Source organism: Ascidiella aspersa, chromosome 8, assembly GCF_963924565.1.
Source record: "Ascidiella aspersa chromosome 8, kaAscAspe10.2, whole genome shotgun sequence".
Lineage (NCBI taxonomy): Eukaryota > Metazoa > Chordata > Ascidiacea > Phlebobranchia > Ascidiidae > Ascidiella > Ascidiella aspersa.
Window position 1 is genome coordinate 24,783,363 of NC_139454.1, and position 23,784 is coordinate 24,807,146.

The 23,784-nt window shown below is 36.3% G+C and overlaps 3 protein-coding genes across 3 annotated transcripts; all 3 read left to right on the forward strand.

Annotated features, from left to right (window-relative positions):
* Positions 1 to 655: 655 nt before the first annotated feature.
* On the forward strand, positions 656 to 6,929 carry LOC146137006 (acetyl-CoA acetyltransferase, mitochondrial-like). Its single transcript, XM_083395194.1, has 4 exons — positions 656 to 1,032; positions 2,734 to 2,919; positions 4,612 to 4,821; positions 5,541 to 6,929. Exons 1-4 carry the CDS (start codon positions 744 to 746, stop codon positions 6,101 to 6,103), a joined length of 1,248 nt encoding a protein of 415 aa, XP_083251320.1. The 5' UTR covers positions 656 to 743; the 3' UTR covers positions 6,104 to 6,929.
* A 1,968-nt stretch (positions 6,930 to 8,897) lies between these two features.
* Positions 8,898 to 14,580, forward strand: LOC146137007 (microfibril-associated glycoprotein 4-like). Its single transcript, XM_083396313.1, has 7 exons — positions 8,898 to 8,979; positions 9,275 to 9,346; positions 10,164 to 10,291; positions 10,892 to 10,988; positions 11,501 to 11,597; positions 12,190 to 12,253; positions 14,266 to 14,580. The coding sequence occupies exons 1-7, from the start codon at positions 8,898 to 8,900 to the stop codon at positions 14,578 to 14,580; spliced, it is 855 nt and encodes a 284-aa protein (XP_083252439.1).
* A 945-nt stretch (positions 14,581 to 15,525) lies between these two features.
* On the forward strand, positions 15,526 to 21,866 carry LOC146137008 (microfibril-associated glycoprotein 4-like). The gene is made up of 8 exons (XM_083396314.1): positions 15,526 to 15,535; positions 16,574 to 16,738; positions 17,871 to 17,969; positions 20,160 to 20,287; positions 20,676 to 20,772; positions 21,028 to 21,124; positions 21,201 to 21,268; positions 21,604 to 21,866. Exons 1-8 carry the CDS (start codon positions 15,526 to 15,528, stop codon positions 21,864 to 21,866), a joined length of 927 nt encoding a protein of 308 aa, XP_083252440.1.
* Positions 21,867 to 23,784: the final 1,918 nt, after the last annotated feature.

Below are 23,784 nucleotides of genomic sequence, written 5' to 3' on the forward strand. Positions count from 1 at the left end.
AAAATACTTGTTTATGATGTGGGTATTATGAAGCAGCCTACTAGCCTACGTAGTTCTTCATAACGGTTATATAGGCCCAGTTCTTTTTGCAATAGGCCTATATCAGGGTGGAGTCAACAATTGTTTAGCTTGTGGTTTCTGTCTTTAATACGTATAAAGATAAACATATAGTTCAATATAAATAATTGCTACTTGAATTACAGGCTAAAATTTCACATACTTGTTTTCCGTAAAATAAACGAAAATAGACATGCGTAATTTCCCTAACATTATTGGATGCGCCCGCATCATATGGCTGATGAAGAATTGTGTTAGTATGTTTCTATAAGTTTAGTGCATTGTGAGGACTGGTGTGTACAAGTTCTTAAGTAAACGTAAGTGGTGCTATTCAAAAAAAGTTTGATAAGCACTGGCGCGTAAGATATTAAAAAAAATATGTACTCCAAGTTGAAGTAGTTGGTTGATGGTGTTAGATATGTCTAAATTACAATTAGTTTTATTTGTTCTTTTTTATTTCAGTAAAATATCCTGGCTTACTTAATTTTCGAAAACAACATCGAAGTTTTAAAAAAAGTATCGTTTCTATTGTGATCCTTTTACACGTCAAATAAAAGTGCTCTCGTATTTGGGAAAACCCCTTGCGGTGATTTTTGTCATTCTCCCTGTTACAACTTTTAAAGGTCGTTGTTGGCTAAATTTCCGTTAAAGTTTTTCGTTTTATCGGCGACGAACTACACTAAAACATGGCTTCAAACTTTCTGAGGAACTTTACCAAGGTTTCGCGCGCCGGATGCCGCTTTGCTTCAAATCGTCCGTCGCTAAACGAAGTGGTTATAGCCAGTGCCGCTCGAACGCCGGTCGGATCTTTCCAGAGCAGTTTGTCGGCACTTCCAGCAACTTCTCTCGGCTCTGTTGCCATCAAAGCATCAGTGGAACGCGCTGGGATAAGCCCCCAAGATGTACAGGAGGTTTACATGGGAAACGTGCTGCAGGCGATGCAAGGACAGGCGCCCGCCAGACAAGCCGCTTTAGGTAATTTTAATTGGAAATTACGCCGCTTCTTCACTTCTGCACGTAGTAAGTTGTGCAAGAAATCAAACAAAAACATACTGCATACCACAATGCACATTATTTGTGCTAGGGTTTGGGTGAGGGTGGTTTAAGTGTTATTATATTTATTAATAATAATAACACTTGACCCACCCTTACCCAAACGCTAACCCGCACCCTAACCCAAACAATGTGTGCAATGTTATGCGGTATTTGTCACCTGTTTTATTTGGTTAATTTCTATGTGCAGAAGTGAAGGAGCACCGAAATTACTACCATTATACATATATATGTATATAACTTTTCATAACTAAACACCCCAACTGAAGTACTTTCATGTCAGCATTGGTCTTCAATCCTAGCACGGTGTTCAAACAATTATTAAATCAACAAAAACTATTAGGGTTAGGATGTGGAACAGGTTTGGAAAGCACGGCCCTGGGATTTATCCCCTGTGTACTTTGCCGCTTGGTTGCGGTCATAGCCGCGCATTGCATGTAAAATCAAGGTAAAATGTGGTCAGCAGCGAAAAATTCTCTCAAACTCGAAAAAGTTACCTCTCTCTAACGGTTCCCAGTATAGTACTCACTTTTCAGCCGTGCAAATTTGGGCGGACATGTTATTATAGACACGCAATTTCAAGTTGCAATATCGTCTCCGAGGACAATGTGACGTTATCTGCTAATCGAATGGTTAGCTATTAAATGAACAACTTGCTAAAAATATATGTTATTTAACTCAACTATTTTAAAATCACATTTGATCACAGTCATGTTTATTTGAATTTATTACAAATTATATTAATATGTTGTTCAAACTGCAACGAGTTAATCAAGGATTTATTAAAGTAAAGTCCCAATACTTTATTGTTTTTCCCAACCAAACCATATCAGTTATGTTTTTTCTCTTTGATTGTAGTAGCTACATCTGGAATAGTTTTTTATATACTTTTTACCCTTTGGATATTTTTGCATTAAAGCTGTTTTGAACTCATCCCAGAACTCCTACATGATACAAAACAAATTAAAGCTGTTGTGCAACAACTTACAGGTTTTAATGTAAAAGACGTAAAAATTATGATTGTTTGTTAGATATATTTAGTAAAATAAACATGCACACACACATGTGTTCAACAATTGTGATCTAGCCCTTCTGAATCTAATTTTTTACTAATGATTACGGCTTACATATCATTAGTACACCAAACGCCATTGTGAAGTTGTTGGTAGAAATAGAATGTATTAAGCTTTGGCGTATGTTTTTTCTCCCCTCAAAGCCTGTGCAGCTCAGTTGGTAGACCGAGGGAACCGGTATGGCAAAAGGTTGTGAGTTTGAACCTCACCACAGACTAGTTTTACGAACAAGATGCAGCAGGAATTGGTGCTATGAATGTTTCATAATCCTGTGTAGCTTAGTTGGTAGAACCGCGGTCCCGGAATGGCAGGAGGTTTTGAATACAAACCTCACCGCAGGCTAGTTGTTTTTTTGCTGGCCTGCCTTGCTTTCACTGTTGGTTGACAGATTCAGTGAGTCTGCGATGGCTATCGGTGTGTTGTTTGTTACATATTATGAACATATGTGTATATTTTTATCTTTAGTTAATATATCGAAGGTGTTTACCTGTGCTGCACTTTGGTTGTGCTACTTCAACTTTGCCATAACTCAATTCACTTGAATTTGCAGGGGCAGGTTTGTCAGAAAGCACACCCTGCTCTACAATCAACAAGGTTTGCGCCTCTGGGATGAAGTCGATAATGCTTGCGTCCCAGTCGATCATGTGCGGTCACCAGGAGGTTATGGTAGCTGGTGGAATGGAAAGTATGTCAAACGTACCTTACGTTATGGCCCGGTCATCTCCTCCCTATGGTGGTAAGTGCGATCTATTGTTGAGTTGGTTCTTTGTGAGTAAGTCTGTTAAATGCTACCTTTTTAGTGAGACCATAGAACGGATGGAGACTTTTGTTTTTTACAGGGATGCTCAAATATAACATCAATAAATTCCCGCTAAAAAGTTTATAGATGTGGATTAATATATATTCAACTTTTGATGTTGAAAGCTTTCATTGCATGATAAATTTAAACATTCTATACTTCCTTTATCGCGAATGCCCTATTGACGCAGTAGACATCTTTAATTTGTTTTATTGAAAGCGAGCTATGCAAAATTTTACGAATGTACAATAAATCTATAGGTGACCTGACAGTATGCACTTTGAATTGCAATGGCGCCCCTCTCAAACGAAACATTTTGAAATTTAATGGCAGTGCGTTTAGTTTCGATTTAGTTATAGGTAGTACGGAGATGTCCCAAAAAAAAAAAAAATGGAAAAAATGTTTAAAAAATACTATCCATGCAAGTTGATTTGTTTGTTGTATAGTTGTTAATTAATCAATGATTGAGTGGTAAGCCCTTTAAGCAAAAAATGAGGATTTTGCAATTTCAACACAGGTGGCTGTATTTGGCAATGGATTTAGAATTATAAATACAAATGCTGGTAATTTGATATTTAATATTTAGTAAATATTTACCTGATAAAATTGATATAAGATTTGCTGTACTAATGACTGAGATTGTTGTCAGGTGGATTTTGCCTAACCTAGATCTTGCCTACCTTTTTGTTCTCGCAACCCGTTTTTTAGTTGGAAAACTTATGCGCCCCTTAATTTAACGAGAAATTGATGGTACTGTAAAACCAAAGTGAATTTGAATCACATTTAAATGGGCGAAAACTTTTTCAGACAGATTGCTCCAAGTTTCTGCTGAAATGTCCATATATATTTTTTAAATGTTTTGCTGCATCTGGCGATCAGATGCTTGTTAATTAAATGTGCCATACCTTGTCATGGCATATTGAAAAATGTGCTAATGCTTATTATTTTTTGTGTTAAAATTACTTTTTTACCAATTTGGTGTATTGTAAAACTATTATATACATTCTGAGCGATTTTATCACGACCGTTTTATCATTATTACCAAGTACTCCGAGTTATTGGGTTTGAGCTTTATTTTTGTCATTTTTAATATTTAAACCCTAAAAATTTTTCCAATGTTTCTGTTTCGTTTTAAGGAATATACCGCTATGCATACTTTTGCATGTTGCGCCGTTTGACTAAAAAGTCTAAAAAACGCAATTTCTGTTAAACTAGACAGGTCTAGCAAACTTAAGTTTGATTGCAATCCACTAAAATATTTTTTAGAGACTCTTGATCGACTGGTTCGCTAGAGAAACTTCGTTTGAGAACAAGTATTTTGTACGTCACTTTATGACGTCGCGCTATGACGTAATTATGTGCTGTCATTTACAACAAAAAATCATTCTCCCCACCAAACAGAAATCCTACCCCTGGTACTTGCTTAGCAACATGCTACAAAGTTGATAAACCCAATATTTTGTTCTGCTCAGGAGAAAAAATTCTGGATTTTTTATGACCTTACGTTATGGCGTAATCATGACGGCTTTCACAACAACAAAAAAAAAAAAAAGAAACCCTGGATCTGCCCCTGGTACTTGCTTAACGAAATGGCAAGAAAATCATTTTAAGCCCATTTGTTCTGCTTAGGTGTAAAAATGCTGGATCTGATCGTCAACGATGGACTGACCGACGCCTACGGGAAATACCACATGGGAATTTGCGGAGAGGATACGGCCAAGAAGTTTGGAATCACTCGTGAAGACCAGGACGCCTATGCGATCCAGTCTTACACGAGAAGTTCCGATGCCACCAAGGCTGGAATATTTACTGACGAAATATGTGAAGTCACTATTCCCGGTAAGATGTCGCTTGGGTATTTAAGGTTGTTTTTCATGGTATTGAAGCATTTGGCGCGCTTGTAAATAATTTCAATGCATCGCTCACCTAAGTGCTCCCCGAATGCAACCCCAAACAAAAGTCGTAAATCAAACGATTTCCTTAACGGCACTCTACATGGATATGATTGCTTTGTTTTTGTACATTGATATCATTTAAATAAGTTCTAAAAAGACAGAAAAAATATCAATCTGTTTCTGGAACATACGGCGTTGGTATTGAAGCATGTTGGCTGTATACTAGGGTTGTTTAAAACAACACTTTTTGTCAAATTTCAGTGGGGACCCCTTGGAATTGTTAGGTTGCGTCTAAAAACCCCACAAACCAAATCTGAGCACGTTTGGTTCAGTATTAACCGTGCTAGAGTCAAAGTTTACAATAATTGATAAGAAATCAAAATAATATTTATTGTTTATCTACTTATATCTATAAAAATATTACTTTGCATATCAGCTTTACATGATTCTTGACATAAAAATGTTTGCCCCCCAAAAATCCCCCTAAAAATAGGCGATTTATTTGATTTTAAGGAAAAACTAAATTATAATTCCGTAGTAAAATTTCGGCTGAAATATCGATCTAAATTTACCGATACCGATATATCGGTAGAAGCAAAATATCGGCCGATATTATCGGTAAACCTTCAGTCCTCACTCGTGTTTCTCGAATTTTCTACACAGGCAAGCGCGGCAAGCCTGATGTTAAGGTGACCAACGATGAGGAATTCACCAAAGTCAACTTCGACAAAATCCCAAAACTTCGCGCAGTTTTCCAACCCGACAATGGAACCGTCACGGCCGGCAACGCCAGCACCCTCAACGACGGCGCCGCAGCATTGGTGCTCATGTCGGCCGACGCCGCCGGGCGTCTTGGCGCCACCCCCCTGGCCCGAGTAGCCGGGTTCGCAGACGCGGCCCTGGCGCCGATCGACTTCCCAACGGCGCCGGCGCACGCGGTTCCACGGGCCCTTGCCGCCGCAGGTGTGACGTCAGAGCAAATAGCAATGTGGGAAATAAACGAGGCCTTTAGTGTGGTGGCGCTGGCCAATATCCGCTTGCTGGGGCTGGACCCGGCCAGGGTGAATCCCCACGGGGGCGCCGTGTCCCTGGGTCACCCGATCGGAATGTCCGGCGCCAGGATCACCGGGCACCTTGTGCACGCCCTTAAACAGGGGGAGTACGGCTGCGCGGCCATCTGTAACGGGGGAGGCGGGGCCAGCGCCATTGTGGTGCAGAGGTTGTAAGGGGTCAGTTGCTACTTCGGCTCCCTATTTTGGGGGGTTCTGTAGGGTCGGAAAACACCATAGTGTTTTTTTTTTGTAAAAATTTAAAATTTGCGTAAATTCAAGTTTAAAACCTATTTTTTTCGTTTCTTGGTTGGAGTTTAATCGTAATAAGTTCAGTGTTTGGAAGTATAACGTTAGTTTGGTTTTGTTGGTATAGTTTGCGATGGTACGCCTTTCATATTGTCTTTGACAGATTTCTAAGTTCTCTGGATTTCGTGTTTTAACATTGTTATTTGTTTTACAGTGATTTTTGTCTATTATTTTCAAAAATTATGTCTGATTCTGTGTGTTGGTCAAAGATCTATAAGACCCCACAAACCTAATTACCACGTTGTGTAAACATTTTGTTCATCCATTGTCATCACAATCTAAGAACTTGTACAGGTCGACTGGTCTCGATAAACTTGCTGTTTTACCTCTCGCGATTATGTTTCAAGTTTGCTAAAATATCCGTCAAAAAACGAGCCAATTACACTGCTATTTCAAACTAAACAACTAATATGGCACATGAATGAGTCGACACCTGGCATACCATTCTTCTGGCAAGCACTGATTTACATTAGTTATTTGTCGCTGGTTTTTAATTATGGTCAACGTTCTTTTGTACACAGACCTCGTTCAGTTGACTATTGGGTTTGTTTTTTTATATACACAAATTGTGGCTTTAATGTTACCTATGAAATCACGTTTACCAATCCGTGCTCAAATTCGTAAACATTAATATCGTTTAAGAGAAAATGAGTTTAAATTTTTGGTTTGCGAAATTCAGTGACGATCATTACATTTAAAAGAGTAATTCGTGTGTTCCAGACAGGAAGTCGAACTGAACCCGAACTTTATGAACCGGATTTGGGCCAATTTTTCCCGAACCGGAACCGAACTTGAACCGTTTGTTGAAAGATTTTAAGGAGCCGAACCGGAACTGCACCTAACATTTTATAAAATTTGAACCTAACAAATTAGGTCCAAATCGTCAGAAGTCAAGTCATTATTAAAGCAAGTTCAACTTTATTCGGTAATATAACACTACAATGGTAACTTATTAAATTGTAAAATCTTTAATATATGAAAAAATTAAATAAATAAAAAATCAACACATAGCATACAAATTGTTTAACGGACAAAAATCGAGATAAATAACCCAATTTTAAAACAAAATTTGTTAAGAAAAAATAAGAAAACTATTTATTTCAATCTGAGTCATTTGACTCAACGACCTTATTCCCAGTTGCATAATTTGTTCAACAAGCTTAAGTCAAGGTATTTTCCTCAAAAATTTTTAGTGAATTCATACATTAATAGCTCAAGTCATGTCGTCGTTGACTGAAGATTTACAACACTGGCAATTTACGAAAACCATTGTAGCTTTCCTCAGTAACGCTACGATCCCGGTAACTTTCCGGCTATAGGCATTTATTCGTGACTATCGACTGCCGAAAACTGTCATAATCGGGTCTTTCAGCTTGATTTTAAGCGGAACATCACGCCGACCGCACCAGACGGATTTTCTGAGACTCGTGTGTTGGCTTGTGACACCCAATTACCCTCCCCCCAAAGCTGTATTTTTTCCCTATGATATTTACGCAGTAACAAAAAATTTTCGCGCTTTGCCCATACCTGATTTATCATCAGCCCATATCCCATTCTAAACAACTTGGTCCTGAGGCGTCGTGGGTCGCCCTAGGAAACACTTTAAAGGCATTTTCCTTTGCGCGAGTCGATAACATGTTTGTGGAGAAGCTTTTGCTTTGAAAGTAACACCTATTCTACCTAAAGCTATCTTAAACAAAATAAACGAACCACGTGGTGTTCTTCTGGTGGCGCCACGTTTAAATGTTACTTTGTGAAACCGCTGGATCACAAGTGAACGATAAATGCTGCACCTGCTTTATTTAAAACCCGACACTGTTTACACGTGTTTAAATCGGTAAAAACCTAAACTTTTTTTGTTATCGGAAAACTGTGTATGGAGTTGAACGTTAAATGCTGGAGATACCTCGTGTCTGTGCACTCATGTTTTTTCGCGACGTTGTGAAAGGAACAATCGTGCTGTATGGCGTGACGACTAAGAGCAAAATTTTTCGAAGGGTAGCCTAATTACAGCAGCGGATGTAGGGCTTGATTGTTTTATTTGCGCAAATACGTGACCAAGCAAATGCGTTTAATGGTTCAAATAATTTGGTTGTTTTTTCACTCAACAAGTTTGGAAGATGAAAACAAATTCGCTTACAAAAGAAGGCCAACACACAGCCGTTGACCGAGGAAAGAACGCAAAATGAGCAAATTCGTTTCAAGATGATTCGGTAAATGTTTAACAATCCGAGTTATAAACAGCAAAATACAGTAACTTTTTGAAGGGTGCATAGTATTGAGAAGCCTAGTTAGTTACCATATGCGGTAGTATAAAACCAGCTTAAATTCTTGTTTGTCGAAGGGTGCGTTACATTTTGGCCTATAAACTATTTGAAAAGAATAAGATATTAGGAATATCGGTACGCTTCATTTTCATTTTGGGTACTATAAAAGCTCACATCTTTAGGAAATCATCGTCGGTCAACCAACCTACACTTAGCCTACAAATAATTTTTAAAAACAAGAATCTAAAAATGTTCTTTTTGCGTTACATTTCCTTTAAAATGGTGCTGTGATTACCAGTTTGACGTCAGTGCACCATTTACCAAATATGTTATCGTTATTTCTTCTGATTGCGATTTGCTGTTTGCACGTTGGCGAAACACAACGATGCAATCGTATGGTGGCCACTAGCGACGCACAAGTGGCCAGGTTTGAACGGAAACTCAGGGCTGTGGAGAAAAAACTCAACTTCGCAACAGGTGAGACCTAGGCTACACATGATGTCTTTGTAAAGACTTAACAGGATTTGATATCTTTTGAAAAACTTACCGAAGTCTGTCGCCCTATTCAGATTAACCATGATTAGGCCGACTGCTTTTGGTAAGCATTTCCTAAGGCATTATGTGTGCTATAAAATGTGCCAGTGTGACTTCAGATGTGCTTTGTCATACTTTACACATTGAGTATATAAACGTTTCAGTTTCGGCGGAGGCCTATTAATTGTTTTACATAAAGGCTTCGTTTTAACTTTCTTATTTCTCTCAACGGTTTTAGTCAAACTTAAAAAGGTCTGGAAGGACTGGGACGGGATAAAAGAAACTTTAGTTGTCTGCAAGCCGCCGAAAGGTAACGATTTTCTCAGTGTGGCCCTATTGTATAGTATTGCATTGATGTAAGTCAATGACGGTTTCCTGTTTTAATAGTGTAACTATTTATTTTTAGTCAATGCGTTGAATTGTAATTTGTCAAATCCGTATTCAGTGTATTCGCTTCTGTTAATAAACGACATATCGAATGGTTTAAAATCTAACGTTTTGGGGGCAGCCTAAATTCAGGCAATTTAAATGTTAAAAATTTAAAAAGGCAAACATGTTTTAGAAAAAGCCATAAAAAAGGACCTGGCTTGCTATTTTTTGTAAAGACTTGACTTGTCTCCATTATTTTATAAATAACTCGACTGGGAGCCCTCTCTTAAATGCGTGTTTACAAAAATTCTGTATTTGATTATTTTTATTGGGCGTGCTTTTAAATGTTGCTAGCCTAACCACAACAAAGTGTGGTAAATAAATTAATTTTAAATCATATAGTGGTATATAGACTGGCCATCAACAAATGGTTTAAAACCAGTGACCAAAAAGCCGCATACGAGTTGCAAACTGTTTCAAAATGATTTAAGGCCTGTATGCACTTACGCTGAGCTGAGCAAAGCGTAATTTGCATTTAAATTATATTATGGCAAGCGTTTTACGCTTTGCTAAACTCAAGCCCAGTGCAGCTGAAAAAAATAAGACTTGGAGTGATTTTCACGCTTTGCCAACCTCAAGCCCGGTGCAGCTATAGAAATACGTTACATTTTGGAGCAAATTTAACGCCCAGCGCAGCTCAGTGCAGCTGTGGTGTAAACGGGCCTTTACTAACACAACAACATTAAATCTTATTTTAGAGGAGGCACCTACCGATTGTTTAGACGCTCGAATCAAGGGTGGAAACAGTTCTGGTGTGTACAGTTTCGCCACGCCTTTTCCTTACAGAGCCTATTGTGATATGCGTACTGACAATGGTGGATGGTTGGTGGGTCAAATGTCTAGTTATTGCGATAGAAACTCTTTTTAGCAAAAAAGAGCAAACAAATGTGCAACGATTTGTGGCCGACTAGTTTAAGTGTTTTCCCGAATAAGATTGCATTTAAGTAATATATGTCATTATATAACTTGTTAATTACATTAGAACACTAAATCAGAAGTTCGTTATGGACATGGAAAGTTGTTATTGTTCTTAAAGCTTTTTTTTCTACTAGCCTTAGGTTCGAACTCATGACCTTCGGCCAAACCGTTTTTCTTACTAGATAAACTGATTTTGGTTAAGCTAAGTGTGCTGTTATCGTTGGTGCCAGATTGCAGTTTTAAACACTTGTGTAAGAATGTTTCATCTTTGATGGGTAAACGCTTCTTCTTGAAATTCTTTACTTCCTAACAAAGATGTTTTTTGTTTGTTTTTAGCCTACTACTCAAAACAGTATTTCCTTACCTATGTGTTACAAGCTTATATACCCTTTTATATAATGCCCTTTTTAAAGTAGGCTTTGTACTTCAACAGAGACAAGGCTGCATAACACAGTTGGGATACATGCAATGTGATTACCGATTAACAAATTTTACCTATTTCGTCAAGGTCATTCAAAAGCGGTTTGACGGTTCAACGGACTTCTATAGGAATTGGACCGAGTATGCAAACGGTTTCGGGAATGCGAAAAAAGAGTATTGGCTTGGTAAGAAAATCTATCTGACAAAGAAATATTTCAATTGGTGGTTTTTGATTTATTTTACAAAGGCAGACAATTATCATGCCTTTAGAGTTTGCAGTAACATCCTGCTGGTTTTATATTAATTATGGTAATTACATTTTGGTTTCCTCGCTGTAACTAAAGTCTGACGGTTACTTTTTCCCTTACGTTATAAGTTAAAGCAGTGGTTCTCAACCTTTTATGGCTTACGGCACCCCTCAAAAATAATAAATTTATTGGAAATTTCGATGAGTATTTTACTAAAATGTCACTATAAATGTAAACGAAACAACTAAATCAACTTTAAACATAGGAAAATGTCGGCTGATATAATAACTCTTATACCTGATCTATCTAGGTTTTAATATTTTTATAAATGTTGATCATAAATTTATCTATATTTAATGGCCACGCCAGGCTTAGAACTAAATATTGGCCATCTGGGTCTAGGTTTCGGCCGATCGAACTAATGGGCTGGTTAATTTGTTTCTGGTCAGGTCTGGAACTCTTGCATAACATCACCAGTGCCGGTAACTACGAGCTTAGGGTGGACTTTAAAGACTACAACGGTAGTAAAGAGTTTGCAAAGTACAGGTAATTTGAAAACAAAGCAGCGTTGCAAACAAGTCATTGAAAATCACTTGAATACCAGACAAGTCATTTGCAAAACAACGTTTATAAAATAAATTTAAAATAAAGTCCTAGTTATTTTTAACAAATAACTGGTCAAATCCCAGTCGAAGTCATTGAAATTCAAGTCACTCTATTGGCATTTAAATATATTTTAAACTACCAAAAATTGGTTTAGCCGTTTCATTTTAAGGAATATTTCTCATTGTTGGCCTAAACTCGAAGTAAAACAAATAGCAATTTAACAATTACCCTTCAAAATGTTTGCTGTAAATAACCAAGCTAACTAAAATGTATCTCCAGTAAATGAAGCAGCTTTATTGAAGTCAAGCAATTTGCGTTAATGATGTAGTACAAGCCAAGTGATGTTTCTAATTAAATTAAAAACAAACTTTATAATTGAGTCGAGTCATTTAAAACAGTGGCTTATGCGTCAACACAACCCTGCCGAACACAAACTATTAACATTTTTAAAAACATAAATGCCTATTGCCAGCCTGCAAACCAATTTTTGCGTGTAACCGAATTTTTCAACAAGTGGTACTTTTTCTTTTAGTCATTTCTCCATCGGACCCGCCTCAAGTTTCTACACTCTCTCTGTGGGTGGATATAGCGGGAACGCAGGTATGACATGAATGGTTATCCAATGTTTCACAACACGAATCTATGGCTTAATATTTGGCTTTGCTTGTTTTATAAATATATATATTTATACCTAGGCTATATTTGATTTCGTCGCCTAATGTCAGATTTTAACTGAAAAACGCCTGGCAAGGCTATTGCGTTTCTACGCATTTCTGATTCTAAAAAAAGCTCTATTAAAAAGATAGAAATGTTGTGTATAACTTTGCTCTGAAATGGACTGAGCAATATAACATAAGTTTTCGCAGAAATTTGCTAGATACAAATGTTTTGCTCCGCATAGAGTTTTCAAAGTAATTAAATTTAATATAGCTAATTTAAATGTGCCACTTTGTTTTGCTTGAAATCCTATTACTGATGGTTTGACACAATATTAAAAATAAAAAAGTTTGTATTTGTTCCAGGGTTCCAAACAACTTTAAATTCAATTAAAATTTGTTTTGCAATTCGCACAGCAATCTCGATTCCAACCATAATTGTTTTACCATTGTTTAAAAGTTGAAAAGTATTTACCGGTAGTTACAGTCAAACCAATTGGTTTTGAGACAGCTTTATGACATCATCTCATTAGGGAAATTATTGGGAAACCAAAATAGTAATTAATCCTTAAACAAGAGCACGATTACTGATCTAATTCGTGAGCGTAAGATTTTGCCTCGCTATAAATAACAACCATATTTGAATTTCATTTTGGTGCACAAGAAAAACTCAACAAATATCTATTAGTAACACTGAACAAGGATCTAGTTATAATATTTGAAAGGTAAGTGAAAAGGCCTAAAAAATAATAAAATAAAGGTTTTTTACTTTATGACATACCTTCGTATGTTAGTTCGTTTTAATAAAGTTTAAGATCCTTTGTCTTTGTTGACCGGCGCTTTAAAATGATTACAGAATCACTTACTTGAAGTTTCGAATCTGCACGGCACGATTTATGTTGCCATCCGATTTTAATTAAATCTTTTTATCCGTGCTTTGCCTGGAAAGTATAACCTTAAAGAATTTATTGATATTTGATGCTGTATACTTTCGCCAATTCGGCGAAGAGGCAAAAAGTGAGTCTATTGCATAATCAATCAACCACTGGCTTATGTGATGCAATAGACTCAAAAAATAGTCCATTTTGTCAATTTTGTTTAGCGCAGTTTGTCGATAATTCTGTAATGTAACCTATTACGTTATATTCTTTGTCTCGTGCTACTTTGTTGAATTACATTCTGTTCGGACATCCTGATTTAATTTTCTCTGAATCTCTCATTTTATTTAACGCTGTAGGCTACATGACTTTTTGTTAGCTTTCTCGTATTTTAATAATCGCGACACTCCTTCTGGAAAGCTAAAATATCAATTCACAAATGCCTTATTTCAATGTGTATTTGTGTGGTGGAAGTGGGTCGAAATAGTCCGGCACGACGTTCCGGTGAAATATTATTTTTAGTTACATCGTATCAGAAAACAGATGCTCTATTTTTTACCAGGCCTTGTCCCTTTATCACCAAGCGATTCCGTCATTTCCTTAAATCTATTTAAACTAGACTTTCAGTATCATTTTTTTTCTCATAAATGGTAAATTGTTATTTAAACACCATGTGTAATATTACGTTCGATTCTTAAAGAACGTTGTTTTTTGCATAACTTTGCGACGTCATTCAAAAAACTTGCATGCCCTTCGTTGTAGTAGATCAAAACTCGTTTAATATCTATATTTAGACTAAACACATTTTTGTCACAATTAAAGTTTGTATAACGCATAGATCCAAATAATTTTTTTTTAAAGTTTGTCAACAATATCGATAATCTCGGTTTCCTTAGGTTACCTGTTTTAGCAGTCCAGTTATGACGTAACTTTGTGGCGCCATCTCTATAAATTTTTATGCGTTCAGCTAAGACATTTTACCGTTCCGATAATAAAATTATTCCACTTTCACCCCTGGTTAATGTGATGAAATAATTGATCACAGACAATCACTAATTTTATCCCTCTGTCCAGAACCGTCCAGTCGCCTTTACCAAATATCGCACTTTTGTCGTTTGTTCCACAGGAGACAGGTTGGCCTACCACAGTGGCCAGAAATTCTCCACGTTCGACCGAGACCACGACGGTTCAGTCGATCACGCGGACGACTCAAGTTGTGCTGAGATGTTACACGGAGCTTGGTGGTACGACTACTGCGCCCACTCCAACCTTAACGGGCGCTATTTCCACGAACGAACTACTAACTTTGAGTCCAATTTTTGGTCGGAGCCGGCATTTACCTACTTCTCGAGGAAAGCTACTGAGATGAAGATAAGGAGAAAACAGTGATTGGATACGACAAGTCATCTATGACTGCTGAGAATTTGACTTCAACATGACAAAAGTCGAATTATGCCATTTTCTTTCACTATACTGTTTTGGATCTGTATACTGTTGAATAAAGAATTTATAAATGTTATAGGTGTAACTAACCGCCAATAGAAAAATCTTATTGTATCGTTTGCTCAGGTTTAAGTGGAAAATTAGACGAAAATGTCCATTTACAAAAACTACATTAAACACAAATCATTGTTTTTTTACTATGCTTTTTAAATAAAATTTCGCGCAATTGTCGCAGTTCGTAGTTACGCATCGAATGCAAAACTTACATGAAACGATTATTCGAGTTAATAACAAAACTTCATATACAACTTTTTTTTCTAAAAAGTTTAGTGACCCCTGTTCTATTGTCTTTGTTTTAAAACTTTAAATAGATTATCGATTAACTAATGTATATTTGCAATTTCTGTATTAGGCTACTAAGTTATTACTAACAAAATTAGTAATTTATTTTCAGTCAGATGATACAAACCGCGAGTGAATTTTCAAAACCAAAAGCCGGCGCTGGTTTAAAATCCTATCACATTTTTGTGCTTTATATTGCTAACAATATTTGAGTTAGCGTTTTGGGTTTGACTGGGTCAAGTATTCATATTATATCTATTCTCCTTTATTTCCTCCTTGCATTTTTTAATTGAAAACTCGTTTCGTGTTTTACTGTAAAAAAGTGGTATAGCATTCTACACCAGCGCCCCAATGCCTAAATAGGTTAAACATAACATCGCTTTTGCGAAGTAAGTTTTGGTACAAACAATTAGAAAGTTCTTTTAAATCATTGTATCATATGCGCTGTGGCTGCTGTAAGCTTACAACTCGTAAATACATTCTTCCGTATTGTTGCGCAATGGTCATTTCACCTTTCGCTAATTATGTTACATCGCGTTATAATGTGCCATGACGAATGGTGTGTTATTTTGACTTGACAAATTGTTATTAATCGAAACCACAGAACACTCTCAAATAGGTTCTATTGAATGATAACTAACAGGAAATGGTTTAAATCACAGCACGCTTATGCTCTCTCTGCTACGATTTTGCTTGATTAGTTTGATTTTACACAGTGTTCAATTGATTGGCTTTGTTCAGTTTTAAATGTATATGTTTCTGAAGAAAATGGACCGCTCAACCCTCGTTCTTTGTTATTTGCTTGTTTCTTCTTTTCCGTTGATGGCTTTATCATTAAACGGTGAGTTTATGTACGAGATTTTAACTTATTCATATGTTTCATACGTGTTGCTGTATTCGCTGGTCAGGCTGAGTAGAAAATAAATTGTGGACTCGCATTACTGCAACTAGAATTTGTTAAAATGTTCGCTATTTTAAATGTTTAATTTTCTTTACCCATCTTTGAAAGCATAACACATAATTCGTTTCGGCGACTGACACGCTCATATACACAATGTTTCTTCTATGATCAAGCCCTTCTGGCCAGCGATAACAACACCCATAACACCGGTAGAACTTTATGGATGCAGCCGGTCGTTTTAACAATAAAGAGTATTTTTTAAACTTCGATAAATACTTAAAATGTTTCAGCAGCCATAAAAAGCCTAAATCTGATAACAATAACCTTTTTGTAAATTGGTAATCACCCACCTGTTAAAAATATTGTCTCAAAGCAAGATGAGCTATTTATGCAACTATAAATTTCGGGAAAATCTCATTTCGAAATTTTCGGCAAAGTGCTTAACCGACATTGCCTAAAAGTGAACTTCCTACAAGTATATCTGAGCTATTAATAGGGCCTACAATGAATCGTTTTATAAAATATGAGTATTTCATATCCTGCGATGAATTTTTTTCTGTGCTAGAAAAGCCAAAACTCAAAAACCTATAGTCACAATATTCACCTCGTAATTTGGTCATCAACCATCTGTTGCGAAAACACTCTATTAAAGAAAGCTGAGCTATTTATGCAAATACAATTTCTTTTAATGTTCAGCAACGTGCATAACCAACTTCGTGGAGCTCAGCCTTTCGAAGACGATCGTCCACTGTCCGAGGGGTTGCCTTGCTGAAAGCGACCGTTGCAATGTGGTGTGCGGCTGCCTCTACCATTCAGCAGGCTCGATTTGCTTGGCAGCTATTCACCAGGGTTATCTTACAGGTAAAAATGGCTCAGTCTGTGGCCTGTACAAATATGTTGGGCAGTGGTTTTCAAAGGGATGAACATTTATCTAAAGATTATTGGTTCATTAGTTAAAACAAAAGAAGGAACTACAGATTAATTTAGCTTTTTAAAATTAGATTAAAATTAGAATTATCGAAATTCCTGAAAAATCAAGTTCCAACTATAATTTGAGCTAGAATCACATTTATTTCTTTACAACCAATTTAAATTTTATGTGTGTGCTAATTCTTGTGCCCTTTTATGCCTTTTAAGCGGTAAAACTTACATACATGTCGCTCCAACCAAAACAGATTAATTGAAATTCTTTATTTTAACTGATAGACTAAAATGCCATTTTTGGTAAAATCCACATTAGATTAGAACTAGAATCAGAGCACACAAGCTTAATATAAATTGGATTAGGATTAGAATTAGCCGCATTTTGCTCTAACTCAATGAATTAGAAAACCAGAACTATCTAGTTGTCCAAGTCTCGCTAAATTTACAGGTTGAACACCGGGTGATTTTAGGTCGGCTAACCGTAATCAGTTGATTAACTTGGATGTTCTACGAATTTTAGGCTTCCAACTGCTGTTTTGGCAGATTTATAATGTCGTATTAGTTGTTTTGCGTTTTTAACTACCACCTAGTTTTTAACCTGTTTTTAGCTCTGCATGTTTTATTTTTTTGCAAATGAAGCGATTTCCCCTAACCGTTGTAATATCGCACAGCACAATCTCCACCAAATGCGCCTTCAGTGGAGTAGTAATGATTCGTATAAAAACGTATATGAGATCACAACACAATCTTGCTACGATGAACACATCATTTAGTCAGGCTGTAAAACACATTCCTAAAAGTTTACAATAACTTGAAAAAATTTAAAAATCAACCCAACCATTTTAAACTTTAAAACAAAATCCCAAAGAATGTTTTCAACAGTGAATCCAAAAGGATCTATCCTGCATTTTATGAGGGGATACGCTATTATGGAATCAGAAAAAGTACAATTGAAATAAAAATCATCTTTAATTTTTCGGCTAAAAAATAAATGTGGATACAATTTTGGTCAGCGACCCAAAAACCTCCTTACAAATTTCCTTCAAATTTGCCAACTTTTTTTTTAAAGATTCAGGAGGTCTGGTTCAAGTCAACGAGGTTTCCATAGGCGCAGTTTCCAGCCAACCAGAAGGATGCCCAGTCAGTGGAAAGCTCTACTCTCTCACAGGTATAGAACACCCGATCCGTTAGAAATTAGTGCATTTCCAAGCAAAAAGGTCTACGACAATTAGGGCATCCAATGGCAGAAAAGTCTAGACTTTTAGACCTTGAGGTCGTGGCAATGCACTAATTTGGACCTTTAGGTAATCTCCCGGCGTAGATAAATTAAAAATATTCATTAAAAGTTTAGAAAAAATAACAAAAAATATGAGATAGGATTAATAACACTTGACCCACCTAAACCCTAACGCTAACCCGAATCATAACCCATATAATGTGCGTTATTTTAATAATTCTTTAAATGCTGGGGAAAAAAGCCCAAACTCGGATGGGCATAAGATGGTTTCTCGTCCATTGTATTTAAGATTATTACGTCACAAATTGAGGTATTGGGGCCTGAAGCGTTATAATTATTAAATTATCGCACATTATTTGTGTTAGGGCGCTGGTTAGCGTTTGGGTTTGGTTGGGTCAAGTATGGTTAAACTTAATCTTCTTATGCACATTTGTTAATGCAAATTGGTGCATTGTCCAAGACCTCAAAGTCTAAAAGTCGGACTTTTTGATCCTTTGGATGCACTGATTGTCGTAGACCTTTTTGCTTAGAACTGCACTGATTTCTGACGGATGGGTGTATAGAACGTACCCTGGGTCGGCAACCTCCGACCGCCAATGTAAATTGTCCGACCCGCCTCCCAGTGACCTAACCAGCCGATAACTTTTTTTGTTAGGGTAGGTAGCTTTCAACATTGTATTAACTGCCGTAACGAACACAAATAACAAATCAAGCAATTAATTGATTGAGAGTTAACGCATTACTCAAAAACCATTCAAAGGGCAAAAACTGACTAAAAATAGTAAAACTACATCAATGTATAGCAAACGTAATATTAAGTACATCGTTTGTGACGTAATGGTGGATGACAATTTAATACCGGTCATCGACTTTGGTGGTACTGCTCATATATGCTACAAAACAAATTATTAAGAGTAAAATATTAATAATTTTTTGGGGGGTGGGGGCATGGCCCCTCCCTGGGTACACCTATGCCGCCACCAATTTCATAAACTGGACAAGAAGTTTGAAGCATAATGGTTGGAGGTTGTAGCAAGACGTAATAAGAATATCAAAGCCCATACAGAAGTAGGTGTCATTTTGAACGTTTCGAATATCTCTTTATTCATTTTCAACAGTCATCTTTTTTTGGCTATGTTTACTAAACAACATGTCAAACGTTTTTGGCGATCCTCTTTTTAATATTTAGTATGTTTGTGAACAATTATGCACGGATCTGTAATGCAGTTAAAAATAAATTACAAAGCCGAAAAGGTCGAGTAGATTGACATCATCTTGATTAAGACGTTTAGATACGAACTTCCATTAACTGAAGATGATAAAAGTTCGTATGGAAACGTGTATATCAAGATGATCTATCTACTCAACCTTCCATTCGTTATTAGGCTAGTAAGCTTGTGTTTGGCTGAAATGTTTAAAGTACCGTTCATACCCGGAACCATCAAAATGGAAGTTTTTGCAAGCCAGTATATCTGATTTCGTTTTTACGCGTCCTGAAAGAATGCATTCAAATTACATCACAATATTGTCAATTGGATTTATTTTAAGTATTTTTATTTAAGTATAGCACATCGCCGCTCGATAAAACAATTCGATTTAACTGTAAACGGGCGAGGCGCGATATATAACTGTCATTTTTGGTGTTAACAAATGACACACGTTCCTGCGGCAAGACATACGTATAAGCTTGGTTTAGATTAGAAGATTGGCCGACAATGTTGACCCGGGATCAGTTTTTATTGTAAGCCTCCGTTTTTTACCCACTGAGCAGAGTATAGTTATGGTAAAAAACACCTTTTTAATTCACCTTCTTCTTAATTCTCCTTCTTAAGTCCTTTTTCCCATGTGCGTTTATATGTACTCTCCTAGAAAATCACCTTAACCCACTTAACATGTTTGCGCATTGGAAAGTGGTGGTGCAGAATTCCAGCGAATATATTTTATGTTTGCATGTTTTTCATAAATATCTAAAATAACGTAATGAAAATGATTCTGATTTTAATTCTTACACGCACGGCAGTTCAGCTTATCAAATCTCTCATATTTTCAAATGAGCAAATCTGAGTGAATAAAAACAATAACCGTGCCAGGAAACCTTGTCTTAATCGTGTTGATTTTTAGATGACCTTCCAACGGATTGCTTGGATGCCAAAAATAAGGGATTTACAACTTCTGGTGTCTTGTATTTTAACTCGCCCTTCAAATACCTAGGTTACTGCGACATGGACACAGGAACGGGTGGATGGCTGGTAATTCAAACTTCTTGAACTTGTTTTTGTGTTATTTTACTCATTAATAAATCTGTAGGCTAATAATTTGCCTAAACCTTACCGAACTTTGTTTTAGTTGTTTTAAATTAGTATTGCTTTTTGACTGTTTAAAGTCAAGAACGACACTCGTGTATTGCTTGAAGTGTTGTACAGCCTGTCAAACCTTTTCTGTTAAATATAATAAATATTTTAATAGACTTTTACAGAATATTTAATGACTAACTTCATTAAATTTTAAATTTTTTTCAATGCCTATAATGTGTTTCGAACTATAAGTATAACGTTGTTTTACTGAACACAATTCGTAGATTAAAGATTAATCATTCAATTCACTGTATTTTTACCTAATTCCTCACCTAAAACTCAGGTGTTTCAAAAACGCTTTAATGGATCTGTTGATTTTTATCGGGGTTGGAATGAATATGAGAAGGGATTCGGCTCTCTTGATGGCGAATTTTGGCTGGGTAAGTACTAAATTATAGTAAAGTGTGTTTTAATTGTTTTGAAATTTGCTTAATAAGTTTTTATGTCTTCCTAAAGCAATAATATCATACTTGATGTGAAAAAACAAGTTTATGAAGAAAATGAATAAAAATTGATTTTTCCTTAAAATAATCATCTGTTAAACTTAATTGTTTTGTAAGGACACGGGCAAGTATTCCTTCTCAAACGGATATAAATTGTGAAATATATTTACCAACATACGTACACTCGTACAGGTTTACAGCTAATCCATAATATCACGAGTAGTGGCAATTATGAACTGAGGGTAGACCTACAAAACTACGACACATCATCAAATTACGCCACCTACAGGTATAAACAAAGAATGTTTTCACCTTTGTTGTAATTATTTACTGGTTTTTTGAAAATTGTTTGTCTTGTTTTGCAGTCAGTTTAGCATTGGTTCTTCTGAAACGCTTTACCAACTGTCTGTGAGCGGATACACTGGAAATGCAGGTATGCAATATGCTAGCCAGTAATCCTTTTTTACAGGTAAATTAAAAACGCATCTCAGTGTCTAGCTAGACCTTATAAGCTATTGTGGCCTTTTTAAATTTTCTATTCGTTACGTAAGAAACGTCAAACCCCATGTCGAGCTGACGAATTTTATAAAAGACACTTTTTGACTGTAGTATTGTCCATTACGTCATTTGGAATCCCATTGGGCGGCCGTACATTTCACCCAAAACAGTGGGACTTCAAAATAATATACGAAATATTAAAAATCCCTACCTTCAATATTAAGGGACCCAAGGCGTTTAAAGAGTCGTAGTCTAAAATGTTTTTTTTAGGTGACGCGTTGGCCTCTCACAACTCATGGGGATTTTCTACCTTTGACCAGGACCACGACGCTGCAATGGACGCCAACTGCGCTATAGTTTACCACGGCGCCTGGTGGTATCAGCATTGCCACCTTTCAAACCTGAACGGGAAATACTCCCCCACCGAAATTCTCAATCCAGACGCCGAAGTGTTTAACCGTTGGTATGGGCCCCCAGAAAATCTCGCAAGTTCAAGAAAGGCGTCTGAAATAAAATTACGGCGAACCGTGTGACCTAATCCTGGGTTACACCAATTTATTTTATCTATTCAAATTTTTCCTTATGTTTAACAGTTTAAACTAAACAGTTATCGCTGTCTGATTCTGCACGTATTCGTTTAAGTAATATGCATTTTAAGGGTTTTGTTTTGTATTAAGCTCTCTATGAGCATCTCAAACTGACGAAAAGAACAATTAGATATAACACTTTTTATAAAATATATACGAAAATCGAGAAATGATTTAAACCCCACCCCAGCAGGATAAGGTCCAGCTTAGAAAGCCCTAAACTAATCGACCGGCGTCGACAGTCATTTTTGCACTTTACTCTAGGTATGACTGATTGACCAAATCATCCCTTGCAAACCAATGAGTTTTGTTCGACGAAAGTTACATCTTTTACAAAATGTTTTAAGCCTATGGTTAGTCATTTAAACTATAGTTTTGTAGCCGACTGCAAAATTTCACCAGGTGATTAGATTTATTGAGATTAGTTCTGAGCACGATTCCAACTTGATACAACTGTTAAAACAAATTTGTGAAAAATTTCTTCCAAAATAAAATACTACAAAGGTGTTTCCGTAAATAAGCAACATCATGCCTATTATTGGTTAAATAGAATATACTTGACGAAGTGCTTTGGGCACAAGGAAAAGTTTTTTTAGAGATTACGTCACAACGTTTAATTTTAACGTGACGCCATTACCTTTCGTTACATCTATTGCAAAATTCTAGCCCAAATTATCAATATTCTTGCCTAGATTATGAAGTATGTAGTCATGAATCATGAGTACAAGTTTAAGATTTGCAAAGAGATAAAGATTCTACAAAGGCATCTCTAACATGTTTTGATCTGATGAAGTTTTGGTCTTGTTGAATATTGGCATTTGCCAAGTGGAAAATGTTTTTGACTGGACGTAAGTCCAATGGCCAAAATCTATAAATAAAGGGCCCTGTGCAGACCGATACAAGGCGACGAGATACTCAAAATATTCACACATACTTGACCTAATATTTTCCGAAACCGGAAGTTTATGACTATTTCGATAACACTGCAACGTATTTTGTAGCTTTCATGCAACTAACATCATGTTGTATAAAACCTTTGAACCTTATTTCGGCGCGCATTAAACACAATCTAACTTGATTTCGGATTTTAGGCATTTATCTGAATTCATACATATTTTTAACAAGTTTAAAAAGAAAAGTTAAAACTGAATAGGCTGGTTTAAGAGAATATATTATTGTGTATGAGACTTCAGGTAAACTTAATTAAAGTAAATTATTGAAACAATCAAAGGCTATATAGGCTCTAATTTTTACTATCTATATGCCAAATTTGTTTTCGACAAACTAGAAGTTTCGGTTTGGGCAGATTATGTTGTTGTCACTAACTCCAAACAGTAGCATCTTAATAAAAAGCTTCTTGGAATCGAGTTTACTTCGGTTACAATCGTATACTTACCCGACTTGCCAAATAGTTAACGTTTTTTAGATCGAAATTTAAAATATTGGCTTCCTAAATTTGTTATATTACTAATATGCAATATGATGGTTAGTACGAGATTACAATTGGTATACTTTTGCCACTCGTAAAAGTAAGCAGAAAAACGATACTTGTCATAAGTATGAGAAATCGGTGTGGGTTCATCGCAACTCGCAGTAAAAACGAGAATAACCTTTATACAGGCTCGATGGGTTGTTGTGTCACAGCAAACACCTGGATTTGTTAATTGCCATAAGCATAATCTCAAAGTTCTTACTAAATTAGGAATTATTACGAATTGTTAAATAGGCTTTTAGGACGGCGATAATTCTAAAGTGTTCTTGCATTTCGAAATTAATGTAGCTATTAAAGATCTGTTCCTTTCTATTTTTCGTGTACATTACCATGGGTTTGTTTTTATCTATGAACGCATACGTTGGTGATGTA

Coding starts and splice junctions, on each gene's coding strand:
- LOC146137008 (XM_083396314.1), top strand. Junction 20,288..20,675: donor CAGGAACGGGTGGATGGCTG/GTAATTCAAACT, acceptor CCTAAAACTCAG/GTGTTTCAAAAACGCTTTAA. Junction 20,773..21,027: donor TGATGGCGAATTTTGGCTGG/GTAAGTACTAAA, acceptor ACACTCGTACAG/GTTTACAGCTAATCCATAAT.
- LOC146137007 (XM_083396313.1), top strand. CDS start 8,898: ATGGTGGCCACTAGCGACGCACAAGTGGCCAGGTTTGAACGGAAACTC. Junction 8,980..9,274: donor AAAACTCAACTTCGCAACAG/GTGAGACCTAGG, acceptor CAACGGTTTTAG/TCAAACTTAAAAAGGTCTGG. Junction 11,598..12,189: donor AAAGAGTTTGCAAAGTACAG/GTAATTTGAAAA, acceptor TTTTTCTTTTAG/TCATTTCTCCATCGGACCCG.
- LOC146137006 (XM_083395194.1), top strand. CDS start 744: ATGGCTTCAAACTTTCTGAGGAACTTTACCAAGGTTTCGCGCGCCGGA. Junction 1,033..2,733: donor CGCCAGACAAGCCGCTTTAG/GTAATTTTAATT, acceptor TTGAATTTGCAG/GGGCAGGTTTGTCAGAAAGC. Junction 2,920..4,611: donor GTCATCTCCTCCCTATGGTG/GTAAGTGCGATC, acceptor TGTTCTGCTTAG/GTGTAAAAATGCTGGATCTG.